General features: G+C 43.8%; 1 protein-coding gene across 1 annotated transcript in view; it reads right to left on the bottom strand.

Annotated features, from left to right (window-relative positions):
- Nucleotides 1-21,021, bottom strand: part of ANKRD26 (ankyrin repeat domain containing 26) — a 121,742-nt gene that overhangs the window by 13,877 nt on the left and 86,844 nt on the right. Inside the window, exons 23-29 of the mRNA XM_060244401.1 lie at nt 16,557-16,703; nt 8,219-9,175; nt 7,285-7,437; nt 6,676-6,851; nt 5,750-5,843; nt 5,285-5,362; nt 2,096-2,230 (exon numbers count right to left, since the gene is read on the bottom strand). Coding sequence (XP_060100384.1) covers nt 2,096-2,230; nt 5,285-5,362; nt 5,750-5,843; nt 6,676-6,851; nt 7,285-7,437; nt 8,219-9,175; nt 16,557-16,703 — 1,740 coding nt within the window. The remainder of the gene's footprint in view (nt 1-2,095; nt 2,231-5,284; nt 5,363-5,749; nt 5,844-6,675; nt 6,852-7,284; nt 7,438-8,218; nt 9,176-16,556; nt 16,704-21,021) is intronic.

Raw genomic sequence — 21,021 nt, 5'->3', positions numbered from 1 at the left:
TCACTTGGCTTAAAGATAGCATAATTTGATTGTTTCCGCAAGCCACGTGGATAACCTCTGTGGTGACAGCTTGAGGTCCTTCTTGTGTCCCATATAGGCAACAAAGAGATGAGTGTCCTTATGGAATGGATGTGTTCTGTCCAAAAAGAAAAGAAGGACTTTCCAAATGTCTAATGAGTGCAAATGGCATTCTTCATCAGTCTTTGGGATTGGGAAGAATGTAGGCAATACTATTTCTGTTTGGATGTGAAACTCCAAGACTATTTTGGGCAAAAAGTTGAAATCCAGAGCCATGATGAAAGAAGAGGTAAGAAGCAGATTCTAATTACTTGTACATACTGGCAGCACAACATGCAACTGCCTTAAGAGAAAATAGGCTGTAGGCTGTGCTATCATATGAAATTTATTATATAACTGTCACGCCCCGCCTGGTCCAGGGGGCCCCACCCTTCGTGCTGCTGTAACCCTGTGGTCCCCGGGACCCTGCCCTGGGGTGGCCGGGAGGTCTCAGAGTAGGGTGGTGGGCCGGGTTACTGCACCCTGTTGCCCCTCTGGCTGGCCTACGTCTCTCAAGACCACTCTCTTTCTCTCTCTGTTAGGCTCGCTCCATCTCTGGCTCCAGCACCACTCCTGGCATCATCGATCTCCCACTGGCTGTCCTTCCCTCCTTTTATCCCCCTCCCAGCTCTCATGCCTTCTCCCCAGTGGTTACCTCCCCAAGCCCCACCCCTCTTCTTTAGGGAAGATGCCCCCTCCCTTGCCTGAGGCAGTCGGCAGCTCTTCTGGGTGTGGTGCAACAACGTGCTCCTGGGGACCTGGTTTCTCCCTGCCCCTTTCTTGGGTGCTTCGCTGGCCCGCAGAAGTGAAACGGGATTAAAAGCACTGCCTCGTTGCTGCATAGACTGCTGCTACGGCTATCAAAATCATATAGCTATCTACTGGACTGTGGAATATCTACTGTACTTTGCTTCTGACGACTGGGTGTTAGAAAATCAGACAGTAATCTGGACTTCAATCATTAACACTTAGATCCTTTTATGTTGCTCCATTTTGTAAGGGTATGTTTATGATTTTGGTATCTGTTGAGAGTGTGATATGATGTTATAATTAATATATTTGTAAGTTTTTGGTATTTTGTTTCATTTGTCGGAGGCTGGTTTTCATGGACACCTTTGGTTTATCTCCAGTCACTCTCTGCCGTGATTCTTTATAATAATAATAATAATAATAATAATAATAATAATAATAATAATAATAATAAGTTTTATTTATATCCCGCCCTCCCCGCCGAAGCAGGCTCAGGGCGGCTAACAAGACATGGTGTGTACCATGATTATAATACAATTCATATGATAAAATACAATTAATAAATACAGTTAAAACAGTTACATAAATTTTTTAAAAACTACAATAAATTAGGGGTGCTACATTTCAGTGAGATACTGTGGTTGTACAACCTCCAGGCAGAGCCTGGAAATCTCCCAGAACTACAACTGATCCCCAGACTACAGAAATCAGTTCCTATAAAGAAAAAGGGCTATTTTGGAAGGTTGTGACATTATAACCCTCTGAGGTTTCTCCCCAGGCTCCACTCCAGATCTCTATGAATTTTGCAACCCAGACTTGGCAACCCTAGATACAACATGAACTTTAGGCTTCCTAAAGGATATTAATCCTTTTCAAGAGTTTATTATATGAGATGCATCCAATTCTTATTCTGGGGGGCAGAAACTAAGTACTTGGAACGGCTTACATTTCCCCCTATGAGAGAGCCAGTTTGGTGTGAGAGAGCCAGTTTGGTGCAGTGGTTAAGTGTGCGGTCTCTTATCTGGGAGAACCGGGTTTGATTCCCCACTCCTCCACTTGCACCTGCTGGAATGGCCTTGGGTCAGCCATAGCTCTGGCAGAGGTTGTCCTTGAAAGGGCAGCTGCTGTGAGAGCCCTCTCAGCCCCACCCACCTCACAGGGTGTCTGTTGTGGGGGAGGAAGGTAAAGGAGATTGTGAGCTGCTCTGAGACTCTTCGGAGTGGAGGAGGGCGGGCTATAAATCCAATATCATCTTCTTCTTCTATCATCGTATGCTTACTGGACTTACTTGAGCTAGTAACTCTGTCTTCTCTCTATCAAGCTCGGAAAGGCGAGCTCCAAGTTTCGATCTTGACTTCAGTTCTTCTTCCCACATGCTGTAAGTGTCCTGGGCAGTTATTGTTAGCATAGTTTGTTTCTGGACCTAGGGAAAAAAAGCACAGTGCCCTTGATGGAGAAATGTTACAGAATGTATGTTTAAACAGGCAGACATTGTATTGAATCACAGATTCAATTTAGACTTCACAGAATTAGTCATCAAGCCACGGTTTGGCAACCGGGAGCTACTGTGTGGGTTTGCTTGCATTTCCCCATTCTTTCTCCTCCTTGTGGCCTGATGTACTCCCCCTGCAAGGGTTTATAATATACATAGTTTTAGTGATGTCCGATTTGGACAAACTTAAGTCATGGCTAAGTAGAGATTTAAACCCACCTCAAACTGGACTTTCAGAGTTCAATATACTATTTTTCGCTCCATAAGACGCACCTGAGCATAAGACGCACCTAGTTTTTATAGCTGTTTGTGTGAATTTAGAGGCATTTGTGTGAATTTTTTGCAGTATTCGCTCCTTAAGACGCACACACTTTTCCCTCCACTTTTTTGGGGGGGGAAAGTGAGTCTTATGGTGCAAAAAATACGGTACTTTCCAATTTCTTCCATATTTGTTTTGCAAATGAGCTGCCCAAGATGGCTTTATCAGAAAGGAGAACGGAAGGATGATCTTGGGAGTGAATATGACTGCCACACCCCTGGTGAAAGATATTCCTTACTCCCTTTTCACTTTCTGCCATTTTTGATTAAGAACTCTGGACAAATCAATAGGTGAAATTTCTGTGTGTCCTTCTGGAGAAGTGCTGTAACCACTTGGCAGAGGATATGATAAAGGAGCACAAATCAACGTGGCAACATACGTTCCTGAACATGTACCATGTTTAGATGGACTACAGATGGAAAAAAATATGTTTTGATCCTTTTAAAGACATTTAACTAAAGAGTTAATAGAAACTTTATATTATAAGTGGAAGACTACCATGACTACTAAACAGTAACTCATATCACCGTGCTTAAGAAGCAGATTCCTGAGCAAGCAAAAGAGACTGCTATCGCTTGAGGGGTTAAGGAAAAAGGCTTCAATAATCATAGCAAAATGAGCTGTTTCACAAAGGCAAATTTGTACTTCTCAAAAGTTTTTGTCCATGGAGGGAAAAGCTATGGAGAAGGCACATTTCTGAAAACTTCATTTTTAAAAAATCTGATCAGTGTATTTTATTCTCAACATGGCCCTCTCTGTGGATACTTAAACCCAGAGACTAGAACCATGAACAGACAAGACAGATCTTTCTACAAACCTGAGAAATTCACCAAGCCTGCAGAAAAATTATGTAATTAAAAATACATAGGGGGAGGGATTAAAACTCTCCAAATGATAGAAGCCTTCTGGTGTATGGTATGGGCTGTTAAACCTTTATTAAGATAGATAAACCTTTATTAAAAGATAGAAGCATGTAATTTTTCAGAACAAATGCTCCGAGAGTCAGTTTGGTGTAGTGGTTAAGTGTGCGGACTCTTATCTGGGAGAACCGGGTTTGATTCCCCACTCCTCCACTTGCACCTGCTGAATGGCCTTGGGTCAGCCATAGCTTTGTCAGAGGCTGTCCTTGAAAGGGCAGCTGCTGTGAGAGCCCTCTCAGCCCCACCCACCTCACAGGGTGTCTGTTGTGAGGGGAGAAGATATAGAAGATTGTAAGTCACTCTGAGTCTCTGATTCAGAGAGAAGGGCGGGGTATAAATCTGCAATTCTTCTTCTTCTTACTGTTAGGCAACCACAACTGTATTTGAACCTTGTATTCTGTCTTAAAAGGTGGGGAAGAAGGAAGGGCCCTTTTGGCTTTGAGGGAAGACTCAATGGCAGCAATTACCAAGCAACTTGCTACTTGCTGCACGCAGGCCTGACTGCTTGCCACTGTTCAACAGCAGCCAACCTATTGGAGCCAGTGTATGTAGTTAGAGTTTCAGACTAGGATCTGAGAGATACAGATCGCCAGTCTGCCATGCAAGCTCATTGGGTGATCATTGACCAGTTACATATTCTCAGCATAACCTACCCAACAGGGTTGTTGTGAGTATACACTGGAGGAGATGAGAATGATGTAAGTTACTTTGGGTCCCCATGAGGAGAAAGATGGTTTATACATGAAGTAAATAAACAATAAATGTAGTTGAAGATGAGGGGCAGATAAGGTAGTTAGGTTGGTCAGTGGGTGGGAAAAAGTAAAAAAAAGCAAGGAAAGGTAAGGATACAGAGGCTGGCAGTAGAAGACAAAAAGGAAATCGTGTGGAAGAAGGGAACATGGGGGAATTGAGTTTCCCACTGGGCCAGGCCTGGCAGCCAGCACTGTCCAACTGGGTCACAGTTTTCCTGGGCAAAAGCCAGGGAGGGGAAGGAGGGAAAGCTGAAAATAGGACAACAGACAAAACTATGATGGTTGGTGGGTGGGAAGGAGAAAAGGAAACAGGAAGAGAGGCTATGGGGGCTTTCAGAAAAGGGAAAGAGCAGGGGAGGGGAAATGAGATACCCCTTGCAAGTTCGTTAAGATATAATGCAGATATGATAAAAGCACAGTGATATAAACAGCTTAGGATCTAACTTGTTGTTTTCCTGTTATTTGGGTACATCACACCCAGCTTACAAACTCATAGCTTGGTTTTGTACTTGTATAGTGTCCTTCTAGATGTGGCTTTCAAATGCCATTCATAATTTTGGTCAAACTGCTTTATGAGAAGAGAAAGAAAAAAACAACTCCTCATTGCTGCACAAACAAAATGAAAAAAAAATGGGGATGTCATTAGGACAAGAATCCAAGTTTCCTTGTGTGGCTCTGAAAACAACAACCAATTAAACTTACTTTTGATCCCAGGAAACAAAAATAGAATCATGCAAGGGATTTCCCACTGCCGAAAAAGAATGACTAAAGCCTATCAGAGATGCTTCCAGTACAGTTCCATCCAGGGAAAGGAACACAAAAATATCTTTTGTGAACAATCTTAGTGCGCGCACACACACACACACACACCCCACTTCTATTATACAAGCGTATACAATCACAAATTATGAGCACATTAAGAATCTATTATCCGCCCTGAGCCCTTTTTGGGATAGGGCGGAATATAAATGGTCTACATAAATAAATATTGTACCTGATGGTTTAGTTGTTCCTCTAAATGGATTTTTGTTGTTTGCAAGACAGTTATTAGTTCCTCAAGACGACTGTGAACCTGTATCCAAAAATTAAAAACACTCATTTTAAAAACAGTGAAGGTACTCAGAATTAATGAAGGGAATCTCTAAAGGGAATGAAGGGAAATCTCTAAAGGGAATTAAATATCTGGGTTTTACACAGATATATATATTATTTTTTTAAATCAGAAACTATGTTACAGCCAACAAAAAGTATTCCATCACTTTATAATGTCAAAGAATCCTTAAAAGATAGAGGTTATATTAATAGTTATTCAAATGTTCACGACAGTTTACTGTTCCCAACTTCCTCTTCAGTAGGCAATGTAAAAAATTTAAATTTTAGGACATAAGAAATTCAGCCATAAGTGGAAACTGTCTTTCTTTCCCACCTCCTTTTCCCACCAATGAGATGACTGACTTACAGAGGCACTTTCCTGCAGATCTTTCTGAAGTATCTCAATTCTGCTAGTTTGCTCTTTGTTTGTAGCTTCCAGTCTGGCATTTTTTATTTCAACTCTTAAAAAGAAAAGAAAATCTACTTTAACTTGTAAATACTTGCTGAAGTCTAATACAGTGTATGATATCATATGAGATGTAAGCAGTTGTGATTGTGTCTGGACATGGGTGTCAACATATCTGCATCTTTCTATAAACTTCCTACAAATTGCATATACCTATTTGATATATATTAAGTCCCCATAAAGGATGGGCATGAACCGTGAAATGAACCACGGTTTGAGCATGAACTGGACCAGTTTGTGGTTCATTTCAACCAGCACGTTTGGTCACGCTATGCCCAAACCAGAAAGCAAACTGCCTTTTTCCTTTAGTAGCTTGTTTGGTTCATTTTTACAGTTCGTTTTTCCAGATAGCCTGGTGCCCATTCAATCAATTCTTAGGCAACACTAGAGATGGACTTCTGGGAGCCCTAAAAACACTCACAGCAGTTGTCCATAGCTTGATTGGAAGTTATGGGAGCCTATAACGGAGCTCCCATTCTGCTCCATGGGAGCAGACACTCTGACTCAGCTGCTTTCAATTTGTAGCACGAAGACAGAAGAGTTAGTAGTTGTGAGAACTGAAGCTGAGCTTTCCTGGAGGGAGGGGGTATAACTCAGCCAGTTCATATTCAATCTTCGCTGAACTTGGAGGGTAGATAGAGGACAGCATGCTGAAGACTTCTGGTCAGTTTGGCATCTCTAACTCATGAGGGGGCTGTTCTGCACCTCCTGAACCAAACATATCAGTCTGGGAAATCAAACAAACCACCATATTCCCAGTTTGTGCCTATCCCTAGTCCCTTCTTCTGTCTAAAAAGACAAGTCAAGTACAATGCATTACTTTTTACCTTTGTATTTGTTCTTGCAAATGCTTCACAGCAGCATTTGCTCCTGATGATGCGACCAGCAGGTCTTGTAAGTTCTGAGGCACCACACTTGCTTCACTTTCCTTAGCATCCAAAGAATTCTTCAGATCCTGAATACACCTTTGGGAATGGATATATTGTTCTTCTGACTCTTGCAGCTGCACGAGAAAAGAACCAAAGGAGGGGAGGGGGAAATCTACTGGTAAACAGGTTGTGGTACTGAGATCTTCTCTGTCTTCCCCCACCCTATAGACCACACTAATAAGAACAAAGTGGATGTGTAGTAAAAGGTTACAAAGTAATTTATCACTAAAATAACAGCAATATAAATTAGATCTGAAACATCTTCCACTATGGAACACTGACTGGAATAAAGCCAATTCCAGCGCTCTCTCATTTTTAGAGAGGTGTCTTGAATTGCCTCTGTTTGAACCTGCACAAAATTCTATTGGGGTCAAATACATTGCCATTTACATTGACGTGAGCTCCATTCATATATTGTATTATTTTGTTCCCAAATATACAGGGCTTTAAAAAAATGTATAAAATTAAGTAAAGGACTGATGAATTTAATAATTTATATTAATTTACCTTGGATTTTATCCTTTCAATTTCCTTTTGAAGCTCCTGTTTATCTTCCTCTAGGTGATTACGATAACGGGTTGTAACTTCAAGTGCAGCTTCTGACATGGACTGCTTTTTAAGAGAATCTGCCAGTTCTTGCTGTAGTTGTCTTAGTGCACCCTAACAGAAGCATTTAAATGAAAATGGTCAAAAGCAGGGGTGACCAAACTTGCATAACGTAAGAGCCACATAGAATAAACATCAGATGTTTGAGAGAAGGGAGGGAGGAAGAAAGGAAGGAGAATAGATGGGATGGGGAGGTGGGAGAGGTGGAAATAAAGCAACTTTAAGTTCAAATGCATTCTCCAAGCTGCTGGCTGGCTTAGCAAAGTAGTACCTTCTCCAAGCCAGCCAACGTGATGGTGGAGGCTTCAAGAGCCACACAATATGTGTGAAAGAGCCACATGTGGCTCCTGAGCCACAGTTTGGCCACCCCTGGTCAAAAGCTATTAAAAGGGCCTTTCTAGATTACTATTATTTAAAAGAGAAATATGTTTGTCTAGTTAATCAATAGTACTGTTAGTGACTACTAGACATTAGATTCCTTTCCTGTAAAAATCAGCCAAAAACATATGGACAATTCATAGCACTTACTATCTAGGAATATAGCAAGCTTCTGTGCCATGTATCAATAACTTAGGCTACAGTTCTTAAAATAAAATCTACCATTAATCTGATTTTATGTCAGTTTCCTTCTGCAGTACAAACTGTAGTATCTACACAATATTTCCTTCAGCCTTTAAAGGCGTGTGGATATTCATTTGGAAAATGATACCACATGGACTAATCCTCTGTGCCAAACACTGCTCACAAGCTGCATTCATTCTGCTAAATGTTGTTACTGGAGGATTACGCCCTCAATATTTTAACATTTAAAGATGTGTTGATGGATTATACTTACCTCTCTCTCTGTTTTTTCCATTTCATATTTAATGACTTGGTCCCTTAAATTATTACATTTTGTGGTTAACTCCTTATTTCTCTCTTCTATCATTTGCACTTGCTTTTCACTATCAGCTCTGAGTTTAGTAAAAATATCATTAAATCTATCTTGAGCACTGCTCACTGTTCTTTCTTTTAAAATACTCTGGTTATGAAAATCTTCAAGTTGCTGACGAAGTAAAAGATTTTCACTCTGGAGCTGCGCCAAACGTTCTTGCAAGGACTCCTGTTTTACGACATATTTGCTTACTTGATCCTTTTCCGTTTGCCGTGCATTTTCAAGTTCCTTCACTTGACACTGAGCTTGACTTAGATCCCTTTGAATACCTTCGATCAGTAAATTCTTTTCTCTGAGTGTATGTGTTACATGATGGAGTTCATTTTCTAGACTATTAGCTTTGCTTTCAGTTCTGCTTAGCAGCTGAGACATACTATTGTTGGTCTCCTGTAGATTAAACAGATCGTGATTCAATTTGTCTTTTAAACGAACCCACTCATCACGCTCTTGTTGCAGTTTTCGTTCAAGCTCGTTCTTTGATGTATTGGCCCGTTCTAGTTCCTGAGTGGTGAAATTCAAACGGGAACGAAATGAGTCAAGCTCCACCTCCAGTCTTTCTTTATCTTCTTTCATGTGCTCTGATTTAGAGTTTAGCATGGCGCATTCTGTTTTTGTTACATTTATTTGTCCATTGTACTGAAAAACCGCTTGAGTCAAAGCCTCTTCGTTTAGTTTCAACTCTTTTTTAAGTTCTTCATTTTTTTCTTTTAAAGCTTCATTTTCTTCAGAATATCTGCTTTCTGCTTCCTGATGCTGAACTCTTACTTGGTCAAGCTCTAATCTTAACAGACCAAGTTCATCTTGGAGAATTTGATTTTTGTAAAGCAGATCCTTTTCTTGGTCATGATGATCAGCCATCTAAATGATAACAGAGTACAGAAAGACAAAGTAAATGAAACAGCATTTTTTTAAAAGCAAACAACTCTAATTTGATTTTTTCTTTTTCCTTTGTACTCAAACATGGAACCAAGTCACATTCCGGCAGAACTGCCTTTGATCCTAGTTGCATCATAATATGTACAAATATACATTTATTTTTAAGATAACAGTGTTACAGGCTACATTTTTACATGGTATACATGCTACACATTGTTCATGGGTTTCAGCTGGTGAAAAAAGGAGAATGTGATCCACTTTCATCACAAAAAGGGCCATGCTGGAGATTCACAGGACCTTGATGGTCAACAGCCATGTGGGACAGGGCTAAAGTAAGGATGGGGACTAGGTAAGAAACACTGACTGCATACAGCCACATATATTTTAAAATACACCTACAATACATGAAGCACAGACTCACCAGGGGCTGCATTTATGGTCATAAGGCCAGGAAAGAGTTGAGGGAGTCTTTTCACTGGCTCCATACTAGCAGTGAAAATACTAGGGTGTGAACTCCTACAGCAGGTCAAGGCTGGCCATTCAGTTCCTCTGGGGTTGGCCAAAGCTCCAGGCGGATCTGGAAGAGGGAGGTTTCTGTTTGGTCTGCCCCTTCCTTGTTTAACATGGCTGCTGCAGAGGCCTCACCCTCTGCTGTTTTCAGCTTGGAAGACTGGTGGTTGCACTGGAGTGTTTTTCCTGCAGCAGCAGCGTCTCCTCTTCTTGCATCAGCAAGACAGCAGTGGTGGCGCATCTCCTACAGTGATGTTCTTCAGTGTTTCCATTGGTGTCTAGTTCTCCACTCCTGGATGCTGGGAGAACCATCATCCTTCAAGTCCTCATAGGGTTCCTAGAGCACTTTCCAGATTATTTGCTGGTCTGAGTTCACGTTCTTCCACATTGCATTTATTCCGGCCTCTGGGGAGGGACCTCCACAGCAGGAAACTGCTCTCAGCTTCACACCACAACTCTCCAGGCACATGCTAGAGGTGGGGAACATTTCCATAGAGAGTTCCAGTCTCTTATTCCAGTGGAGTACTGGGTTCCAGTGGAGGTACCAGAGGGTTCCAGTGGAGTACCGGATATGGTTCAAAGTTTTGGTGCTAGCCTTTAAGTCTTAATGACCAGGGACTCACAAACCTTCAGGACCACCTCTCCTGGTTTACTCCCAAAAGAGCCTTGGACTCTGGTGATCAACATCTGCTGATGGTTTCTGGCCTGAGAGTCATCTGGCTGTCCTGGGCCAGGGCCTTCTCTGCCAAATTCCACCCAGGCCCTGCAGGACTTTTATAGTTCCATCCAGGCTCTACAGGACTTATTACCATTCCACAGGGTCTGTAAGGCAAAGATGTTCCACTAGACACTTGGCTGAGGGCAGCTATGATTTCATCTTGGCACCCCCACATCCATTTTCACTCCCCCCCATGCAAGATAGTAGCCCCACCGGGATTCAGGTGCCATCTTTTTTGGGAACTGTAATTTTTATGGTCTTTATAATTATTCATTATTTTGGTTTTGTCTGTAAAGTATAGCTTTGTTGTTAACTGCCCTGAGTCTGGCTATTGGGAAGGGTGGTCAGCAATCCAAATAAATAAATAAATTATTTTGTGCAAGTCTAAAACAAACAAGGGAGGGTGTGGGTCCTGGAATTTTTCTGGGCTGCTCCAGTGAGTTAGCCATGCCCTGTCTACTGTGCCATTAGTACCTTGGCATTTGACCCCTCAGCCCTGGGCATTTTCTCATACATGTGGACAGTGCCTTCCTAATGAGATACTAGTTCACCAGCATCATGTGGGTGGGCATAGTAGCTCTGATTCTCCATCCTGGAGATTATAAAGTGCACTCTTTATCATTGGTGCTTGCACGGCAGTAGTGGGCATGGGGCTTCAGCCAGCCAGGTCATCAGGCACTAGAGGTCCTCTGCCTACAAAACCGACATCCATCTCCAGTGTAGTTAGTTCTGTGATGTATCATCTTTTCAGCCCCTGAGAGCATCGCAAGACAGTATGGATCACTGGTCACCACATTGTTTAGTGGTCTGGGGCTTATGCAGCTTCCTCTGAAGGGGGGTCTGCGTTAGGAATAGAGGACTGTATACAGGTTGCATGGCTGGCCACAGAGTGATGCACTGGACTTTCTCCTATAGATGGTCTCCCACCAGGTCTTCTGCCTGGGTTCTCCAGATGCAATCATCATTCATTCTTCCAGGCCAAAAAGGGGTTGATCCCACTATTGCCATGGCAGTAGACTTGGAGCTCCTGAACACACAGTAGACTTTCTAGGCTCCTGAACACACAACACCTCTAGTTAGAACTCTGGAGCAGTGTGAATAGTGTGGGCCTATTTCACTGACTGGGGGAAAAGCTAGTGGTACAGTAGCGGCTCATCAAAGCATCTGGTGGCTTCATTATTACTTTCAGACAGGTGGTTATCACAGTTGACAGTGTTCACATCTAAGAATGGGATTTGGATGTCTGGTTTAGTGGCATTCATGATGGGATCATTTGTTGGCTACAGTCGTAAGAGTTTGGCAGAAGCAGGATGACTCGCTCGGCTCTTGTAGTTGTTTGGGCTTTCATCCAGATCCACGGTGTAGGGGGATGTTACACCTGTGTGCCCATCTCCCCTATTTTAGGGACCCCCTTAGGAGGTCTTTGGGGTGGAGCCATACAGGCTATTCACTGGCTCTCATCACCAGGTGGCAAATGAACCATGCACTGGCTTGTGCCGATGTGTGATTCCAGGGTTTGCTACTCCATGGGCAAGCTAGAGGAATGGGGTGATACTGGGTAGCAGGCAGGTTGCCTGATGCTGGATCTGTCCCAATGCTGCACCAATGCTTCTGTGGTTGTCAGTTTTTGCTTACAGATCTTGGATCCACCTTAAAGTATTCTGTGCATTTCTACACAAAAGCTAATGTAAGGCAGGTCAGTGTTATCCTTTTAGTCATACGGATAGCAGAGACAAGGCTGGGAGAGCAAGTGTCTTGCTGAAAAGCATCAATATGCTAAAACTAAAATCATGTTAAATTGTACTTATTTTCTCTAGTTCTGTTCTCAGACAGAGTTATGCACAGTGGGATGATGGCATCATGCCTGTCCATCCCTCCATTTACAGATTACAGAGGGCCTAACAATCCACATGTGTAGGGCCAATCTCTCTGACACTCAAAATATGATAAGTAGGTGGCTGGAGAGAACTCCCTGTGTTTTAGCTGCAAAGCCCCTCGATAAGAAGAAGATATTGGATTTATATCCCGCCCTCCACTCCGAAGAGTCTCAGAGCGGCTCACAATCTCCTTTACCTTCCTCCCCCCACAACAGACACCCTGTGAGGTGGGTGGGGCTGGAGAGGGCTCTCACAGCAGCTGCCCTTTCAAGGACAACCCCTGCCAGAGCTATGGCTGACCCAAGGCCATGCTAGCAGGTGCAAGTGGAGGAGTGGGGAATCAAACCCGGTTCTCCAAGATAAGAGTCCGCACACTTAACCGCTACACCAAACTGGCTCTCCAGTTTGCACCAGATAGCACTGAGACCCCTACAAGGTGGGCCTTAGAGGGGAAACAAGAACTATAGCAGTACCAGTGGAGCTTGTTTGGAGGAAGGACGGCCTGCTGGATAAACTGGCTTGCAGGAACTAGGGACTTTGTCGCTTCTTTCTTCCCGATCTTGGCTCCTTGTAAAGTGGCTTTTCCAATCCAAAAGATGGTAGACATTATTGCTTATGCAAGCTGCTCCACTCTAAAGTCAACTGATCTGAATTGATCTTGAGGTCTGAGTGGGATTAAGGGACCGGGAAGCGAATTAGAATGGAATTAACATCATCTAACATCATGTTGTTTAATGCTGACCCAGACATTTTGCTTCTCTGGCTGTGTCCAATTTGGGCTCAATCAGTCAAAGGCTGATAGCGTTTTTCTGCTCACCTTTTTGTAAATTATTACCTTACTAAGGGGAGGCTTAGTAAATGGGAGGGGTGGGTGGTAAGGAGTTCATTGGAAGTTTTATTGGTTAAGGCTAACTGATTGATTGGGGCCATTGTTATTTAAGCCTCACTGGAATAGCGGGAAGTCGGTTTTATTGGGGCTCTGTAGCACCCTCAGCTGAATATTAGTTGGCCATTTTGGGGCTGATAAGATCTAGCAGGGAGGCCATTCAAGGGTCATGGATACCAGTAATAGGGAGGAGAGGGAGATACAGTGGTAGGTCTAGTTGGAATTCCATTCAAAGGAATGGAAGGGCTTGGAGATATAGGAACAGTCAGAGGCTCCTTCCCACCTGCATCCTATCCTGAGACATGCTGGTTGTGGGGCAAAGGAAGTATACCTGTCACAGACACTGCTGCTGTGTAATGCCAGGTCTATCAATAATAAGACCTCGGTTCTATGAGGTTTTCTCATAGACCAGAATGTAGGTCTGGCTTGCATGACTGCAACCTGGGTGAGAGAGGGTGAAACGTTCGCCAGCTTATCCCACCTAGGGTTTCAGTCCTTCACTAGTCTTGGACAAACGGGCGGGGGCACGTGTGTAGCATGGCTTATCCAAGAATCGTTCTGTTAGGGGGCACCCTGCACCAAAAATTGCTGGTGTTGAATGTGTTGGCCTGACCTGGGATGCCAAGGAGAGCTTGGCTTTTTGATTGGTGTACTGACCATCTAAGGCACCAACAGATGGCCTGCCTGACCAGGTGACTGCTGTGTCTGGATGGGCATTGCAGTTCCCCAGGCTACTGGTCCTGGGAGGACTCAATGTCCATGCTGACGATGCAGCGTCCAAGCAGGCCAGAGACCTGGGGTCATCCGTGGAGGCACTAGGGCTCTCCCAATTTATATTGACTCCCATGCATCAAGCAAGCCACACACTGGACTTGATTTTTGTGGCAGGGGTATCTGTGGATCTGGAATCTGCTGAGCCAGTACCATGGTTCAGATCACTTTGCCCTGAAGGCTGGGCTAGATTGTCAAACCCTCCCTGTTTAGGTGGTGAGTAGAATTATGCTCACCCAAGGAGCCAAATGGACCCTGAGTGGCTTCAGGAGGCTCTGTGGGATCCAAAGCCCCCTGGCGTCTCATTAGATGAGCTGCTGGAGAACTGGCATAGCCTGTTCTCTGAAGCCATTGATGAGATTGCCCCCTGAAGCCATTGAGAGCCAGTTTGGTGCAGTGGTTAAGTGTGCAGAATCTGGGAGAATCAAGTTAGATTCCCCACTCCTCCACTTGCAGCTGCTAGAATGGCCTTGGATCAGCCACAGCTCTCGCAGGAGTTGTCCTTGAAAGGGCAGCTGCTGTAAGAGCTCTCTCAGCCCCACCTACCTCACTGGGTGTCTGTTGTGTGTGTGGTGGTGGGAAGGTAAAGGGGATTGTGACTGCTCTGAGACTCTGAGATTCAGAGTATAGGGCAGGATATAAATCCAATATCTTCTCATCTTTTTCTTGATGAGATTGTCCCTCTGAAGCCATTGATGAGATTGCCCCGTGTTATAACTTGGAGCTCCATTGGTTGAAATGAGAGCTGAGATGGCTAGAGCGAAAGCGGCAGCATATGCGTGACAAAGCACTAAGAACATCTTATAGGATGCTTACAAAAGTCTATGAGGTGGCAATGAAGACCGCGAAGATAGATTTCTATGCAGCCTCCATTGCAGCTGTGAACTCCCATTAGGCCCAATTACTGAGGACTATTTGGTCGTTAACTACTTTGCTGCAGAGCAAACAAAGAATTGGACACTTGGTATGAGGCTTTTGCAAGATATCTTGCAGATAAAATGTTGCTTCACCAGGACTTCCTGACCACATATGATGCAGCAACAGAACTGGAAGCCCCTTGTCTGTCTTCTAGTCCCTGTTTGGACCAACTCAATTGCCTCTCATGAGTTGATGTCGACAGGGTCCTGGCAGCTGTGAGGTTTACCACATGCCTCCTAGACCTGTGCCTATGTTCAAAGACAACTTCAAAATTCTTCAACTATTCTAATAAATTCTTCATATAGTACATTTACAATTGACATCAAAGCCGTTTCACTTTTCTAACAGGCAACTGCTCAAAGAAAGGCTCTGGCTACCAATTTAGTACCGGATTCCATTCAAGGTTTTAGTTTTGACGTTCAAAAGCCCTGAATGGCCTGGGACCAGCATATCTGCGAAACTGCCTCTTCCCATATAGCCCTCTCCCCAGAGAGCTTTATGCTCTATGGATCAACACCTGCTGGTAATCCCTGGCCTGAAAGATGTCCAGCTAGTCTCAACCCAGGCCAGGGCATTTTCTGTCCTGGTCCCTACCTGGTGGAACAAGCTCCCACTGGAGATCAGGACCTTGTGTGGACCGTTGCAGTTCTGCAGGGCCTGTAAGACAGAGCTATTCCACCAGGCCTTTGACTGAAGAGGTGGACATTCATCAACATTTAAGGTTTTTAGGTTTTTAAATGCTTCGACTTTTTAAATGTAATAACTCTGTACTTTGTTTTATTGTTTTATTGTTTGCTGTGAGCCGCCCTGAGCCATTTTATGGGAAGGGCGGGGTATAAGTTATAGAATAAAATAGAATAAATAAACATCTGGCCTCCCTGCTGCAATGGCCCTGCTGAAAATGACTTTCTGAATTGTCATCTCTCTATGCCAAACGAGAGATACAATGGGAGAGTAGATAAAATTCAATACCACCATCTGTAGAATTCAAGTCTGGTTTTTAGAACGTTGTATTATTTTATGATATGTATCAATTTTAACTTGTATATTTATTGCTTATTGTCACACGCCCTGAGCCCTTGAGAGAAGGGCAGGTTGTAAATCAAAAATGTAAATGTGAATACATAAGTATACAACCTTAAAACTCATTACATGAGTTGAGTCGAAATTGGGCCATACTTCCCTGATCCACATATATGAGTGTTTAAGATTACACATCTGTCACACATGCTTCATGAATTTGCTAAGGGAGGCTACAGTATAACAGCAATGAAGCCGCAACACACAGGGCGTTTTCGCACTCACCTTCAGCCGGCGCGACCCCCCTCTTCACCACGCAGGATCTGCGCGGATTTTGCACTAAATGCCGCGGAGCAGCCGGAAGAGCCGGAAACTCCCGGCGCAAAAGCCGCTCAAACGTAAACCGCCAAAAAGCAGTTTCCGTTTTCGCGGCTTTTGCGATGGGAGTTTCCGGCTCTTCTGGCTGCTCCGCGGCATTTAGTGTGAAATCTGCGCAGATCCTGCGCGGTGAAGAGGGGGGTCACGCCGGCTGAAGGTGAGTGCGAAAACGCCCACACTGTTACCACAGAAATCATGCAACCAATCTGTTTCAAAGCATTTTGGAGAGAAATGTCTCTATTCAATAAACAATTACGTGTTTTTAGTTATTTAAATGATTGGTACCTCTGAGCTTTTAGTCAACATTCTTTTTGATTCGTCTTCCAATTCCTTTTGCCTCCACAGATGAGTATTCAAAATATCCTTTTGCAGAGCTCTAGCATTCTGTTCTTGAGTGAGCTGTCGCTGTGTTTCATTATGATGTTCTTCCACCTGGAGCATGTATTTTACAAATCAAACAAGATACACTGTTCATTATTTTTCAGTTCAATTGCCCCAAATATGTTTGAGAAGCTGAAGTGACCAGAGATTTTCCATGTGCTTCAGAGTCTGGAACAGTTTTGTATGCATAATAGAAGGCAGTCAGCAGTAGGGGTGTGCATTCAGTTTGGCTGAACTGAATACACTCACAAAAACAGCTGATTCCGTAGTATTCAGGCCGTATAGAGCCAAATCAGATTCTCTGATCTGATTCAGGAGCAGTATATTGCAGCTGCAATTGTCACCAAAATTCGGTGGCCATTCAGCCCCATTATACCCTATGGGGCATTGAAGTCAATGGCAAAATAGGGTATAATGAAATGTGGCTGGGGGGCAGGGGGTTTGAGGTAGAGGCTCCAAATTTGCAGGGCTGCTGGAAGAGCCTCTTCCCCAAAGAACCCCCAAGTTTCAAAAATATTGGACAACGGGAGTCCAATTCTAGGGGACCCAAATAGGGCCCTATACCCCTATGATGGGAAAGAAGCAATCAGTAATTATAGTAATGGCCATTGAAATCAATGGCAAAATAGAGTTTAATGAAGTGCACCTGTGGGGCTGAGGGTGTGAGTGAGAGGCACCAAATTTGCAGGGCTGCTTCTGGTACCTCTCTCCCACAGAACCCCCAACTTCCAAAAGGATTGGACCAGGGGGTTCAGCTCCAGGGGCACAATCTATGATGGGAAAACCTACCCCAGGCAGCAGTCAGATTCTTTTGCAGTCAAGTCAACTATGCTGAGGGTGCTAGCTTGCAAGGAACGCAGTTGCCCAACAGAACAAGTGCTACTGTGGCAATAGTAGTGTAATGTGCAGGACCTTAGTTCAAATTAGAGCATCCCTCAGATTTAAAAATTGGAATGGGGGCTTTCTGTAGGGACTGCAGCACAGAACCAGTGCATTGAACGCACAAGTGCCAAGCAGCAGAGATGGGGCATGGACTTTCCACATGCAAAGGAGTTGCATACTGAACCATAGCCCTACCTATGGGGAATCCTGTAACACTACACTGTAAGAAAGAAAATTTTGGAAACTAGGACAGGACACTTGGGTTTTAAAAGAAGCTTCTGGGAAGTCAAGGCTGCTCAAGGGGAATCTTAACTTATGTGGAAATAAGTTGCATGAATATCACCTCCAGTCTTCTTTTAAAAGCAAGTAACTTGGAAACCTGTCACTTTACTGTATTTATTCTAGTTCTTGGTTCTGGCATGGCACACACCTGAAGAAAGAAGCATTCCTATCTATGATAACAAAGCTGAGAAACCAGTCACTGCAGAAATACTCAAGGCCCAGGGACCCCCAGGACATCATAGAGATATTGGCTTCCTATCTCAGTGGACTTGCTCAGTTCTTAATTTTCCCAAGAATACAGACTCTGTTGGTTTTAAAAGAGTGACTGGTCTCTCTTTATAAACTGTCCCTGTTTAAGGGAGTGCCTGCTTGGGGTGGGTTAGGGTTTTCTTTTGGGCTGGGGGGGGGGGTTGGTCAAGTCTTTAGAAGTTAAAATTTTGTGCAGGGTTTAAAAGCTTGTTGTAGAAATATTTCAATACTTTCATTCAAGATATTACGGCATTATTGCTGTTATTATTTTATTGCTGGATGAGGGCAGGGTGTTTTGTTCACTCTTGTTAATTGGTTAAATTCCTGATCACAAGTTGTGTTAGTGGTTGTTTGAAGATTTAATTATTCTTATTGTTTTGTGGACGTTGACAGATGTTTTTAAAGAGTTTACTGGTGCTTCCTTTGTTGCTTGGGGGTAGATGGGCAGCTGCTGTTGTGGGGTAGTGTCTTGTGGTTTAGTTCTCCTGGATACTGTTGTTGCTTTTTTTGCATTTTTTTTTTTTTGCTGCACAGTGTGATTTCTTATGAACTTAAGATTGGCTTTTTAAAGTTCTTCCCCCCCATTCTAGTTGCTGGGAAGGGGACTGGTGGTGGGTGTTAGTGGGTTGCTGTGTTTCTCTTTGTTGTTTTGTCTTGTACAGATTTGTGTTTTTGCCTTTTTTTCCTGGGTGGGCCTTGCAGCGAGAGTTACTGATACAGTCTTGTGTTACTCTCTGTGACTTGCTTCCTCTGGCTGACTGATGACTCTTTCTATCTTTGTTGAAATCAGGTTCAAGTTCAGTTGATTTTGGCCTTATGGGGGGTGACATTGTTGCTGGGTTGGTTAACAGTCAGGAAGAACCAGTCAGAATCAAGTTGCATAATAAGACCTGGGTGTTCACCGAGTATAACTAAGAATGGAGCAAAGGAAGAATACAGCAGCAAGCAACTACAAACCTGAACACCTAAATGTGAGAGAATGACATTTAGAAGTGTGCCAGTGGCACCTCAGGACAAGTAAAGGACAATGCTAGGTGGTATAAGCTCTATGAGATTCAATGAAAAAGGTGTCCCTCGTATTTCATATGGTGGGGGGATTTGCTGCCACCATTAGAATCTAGATGCCAAAATGACAGAGTGGTAACTGCAGCTAGAAGTGGATAAATATATTAAACAAGAGCAAAAAAGCTGCAATTTTGGATTCAAAACAGGTACTGATGCAGTTAAAAACATGCCTGAGAACTAAGTTTGACTGCAGTGGCACTTTTAAGACCAACATAATCTGTTTTCTCTGAAAAGCTGAGAACTAAACAACTTAGTTATTAATTATTATGTCTACTGAGATAGGAAGCCAATATCTCTGTTACGTGCTGGGGGTTCCATTGTGTTGACTGTTTTTACAATGACTGGTCTCTCAGCTTTGTTATGATAGAAAAAGAATCCTTCCATCTTTGTCAATGTGCCATGCCAGAGCCAAGCTGTAAAATAAGTATGGTGCAATGACAGGTTCCCAAGATACTTGCTTTTAAAAGAAGAGCAAAGGTGATAGTTGCATGCCACTTGGCATGTCAGTCAAGGTTCCCCTTGAGCAGCCTTGATTTTTCATCAGCTTCTTTTAAAACCCAAGTGCCCTAATTTCCAAGATTTTCTTTCAGTGACAACAACAAATGGAGTGTTGAGGGATTCCACGCAGGTATTACTTCTGTGGGACTGTGGTTCAGTGGACAGATGTTTGACATGCAGGAAGTCCATGCCCCAGCTCTGCTGCATAGCAGTAGTGCATTCAATGCAGGTCAGCCATTTAAACTAAACAGCTGAGGAACAGAACTGCCTTTCAACTGTTCTGTTTGAATGCCTGGCAGCCATTTCAGGGCTCCCTTTCTCCCCTGCTTCAGAGTGGGGGAAAGTGAAACAGAGCACTGAAATGGCTTCCTCCAAGAAAACTGATTAGCAGGTCCACCTGTCCACTTATCAGCTTCACTGGGAGGCTGCCTTTAAACTCCTCTGCTTTGCTTTCCCCTAGGCTTGCCAATCCCCAGGTCCAAGCGAGAGTTCTTCCGCTTTCCCAGGCTCCTTCCCGCCCCCATTCAGCTGACCAGTGGGGGGAAGCCCCGCCCCCAGAGGACCATGTGCCTTTCTCCCTCCAGAGGCTTCAGTCTCCGATTAAAAGGCTTCCTCTTGGGATGGTGTGTCTGTGTTACTTTGGAGAAGTTGGCAGCAATTCGTGAGTAGAGAGGCCAATCCCCCGCTTCAGTCACCAGAAAGGGGGGGGGAGGGGGGGAAACGTCTGCTGAGCACTTCATTATTCCCTATGTGGAGATCGATTCTCATAGGGTATAATGGAGAATTGATCGGGAGGTTTTGGGGGCTCTGGGGGGGGGCTGTTTTTTGAGGTAGAGGCACCAAATTTTCAGTATAGTATCTAGTGCTTCTCCCCAAAGTAACCCCCAAGTTTCAAAATGATTGGACCAGGGAGTCCAATTCTATGAGCCCAAAAAGAAGGTGCCCCTATCCTTCATTATTTCCTATGGAAGGAAGATATTTAAAAAGGTGTGCTGTCCCTTTAAATGTGATGGCCAAAACTCCCTTGGAGTTCAATTATGCTTGTCACACCCTTGTTCCTGGCTCTGCCCTCAATGTCTCCTGGCTCCACCCCCAAAGTCCCCAGATATTTCTTGAATTGGACTTGGCAACCCTACTTCCCCCTGCTCTGAAGAAGGGGGAGAAAAACAGAGGAGTTAAATAGCTTCCTCCCAAGGAAACCAATCAGCCTGGTGGGTCCACCTGTCTGCTGATCAGCTTCCCCAGCAAGAGACCTTTAAACCTACCTTCCCTTCTCTCCCTGATGCGTGCCACTGCTGTGATGCAACTCCAGGAGGGAAGGGAGGATATTTAAATGTTAAATACCTCCCCTTCACTCCTTGAGTCGCACCATAGTAGCAACACATAATACAGC

The sequence above is a fragment of the Heteronotia binoei genome, chromosome 8 (genome assembly GCF_032191835.1).
Source record: "Heteronotia binoei isolate CCM8104 ecotype False Entrance Well chromosome 8, APGP_CSIRO_Hbin_v1, whole genome shotgun sequence".
Classification (NCBI taxonomy): Eukaryota; Metazoa; Chordata; class Lepidosauria; order Squamata; family Gekkonidae; genus Heteronotia; species Heteronotia binoei.
The sequence above is the reverse complement of the archived record's forward strand: the minus strand, read 5'-3'. Positions and strand labels throughout refer to the sequence as shown.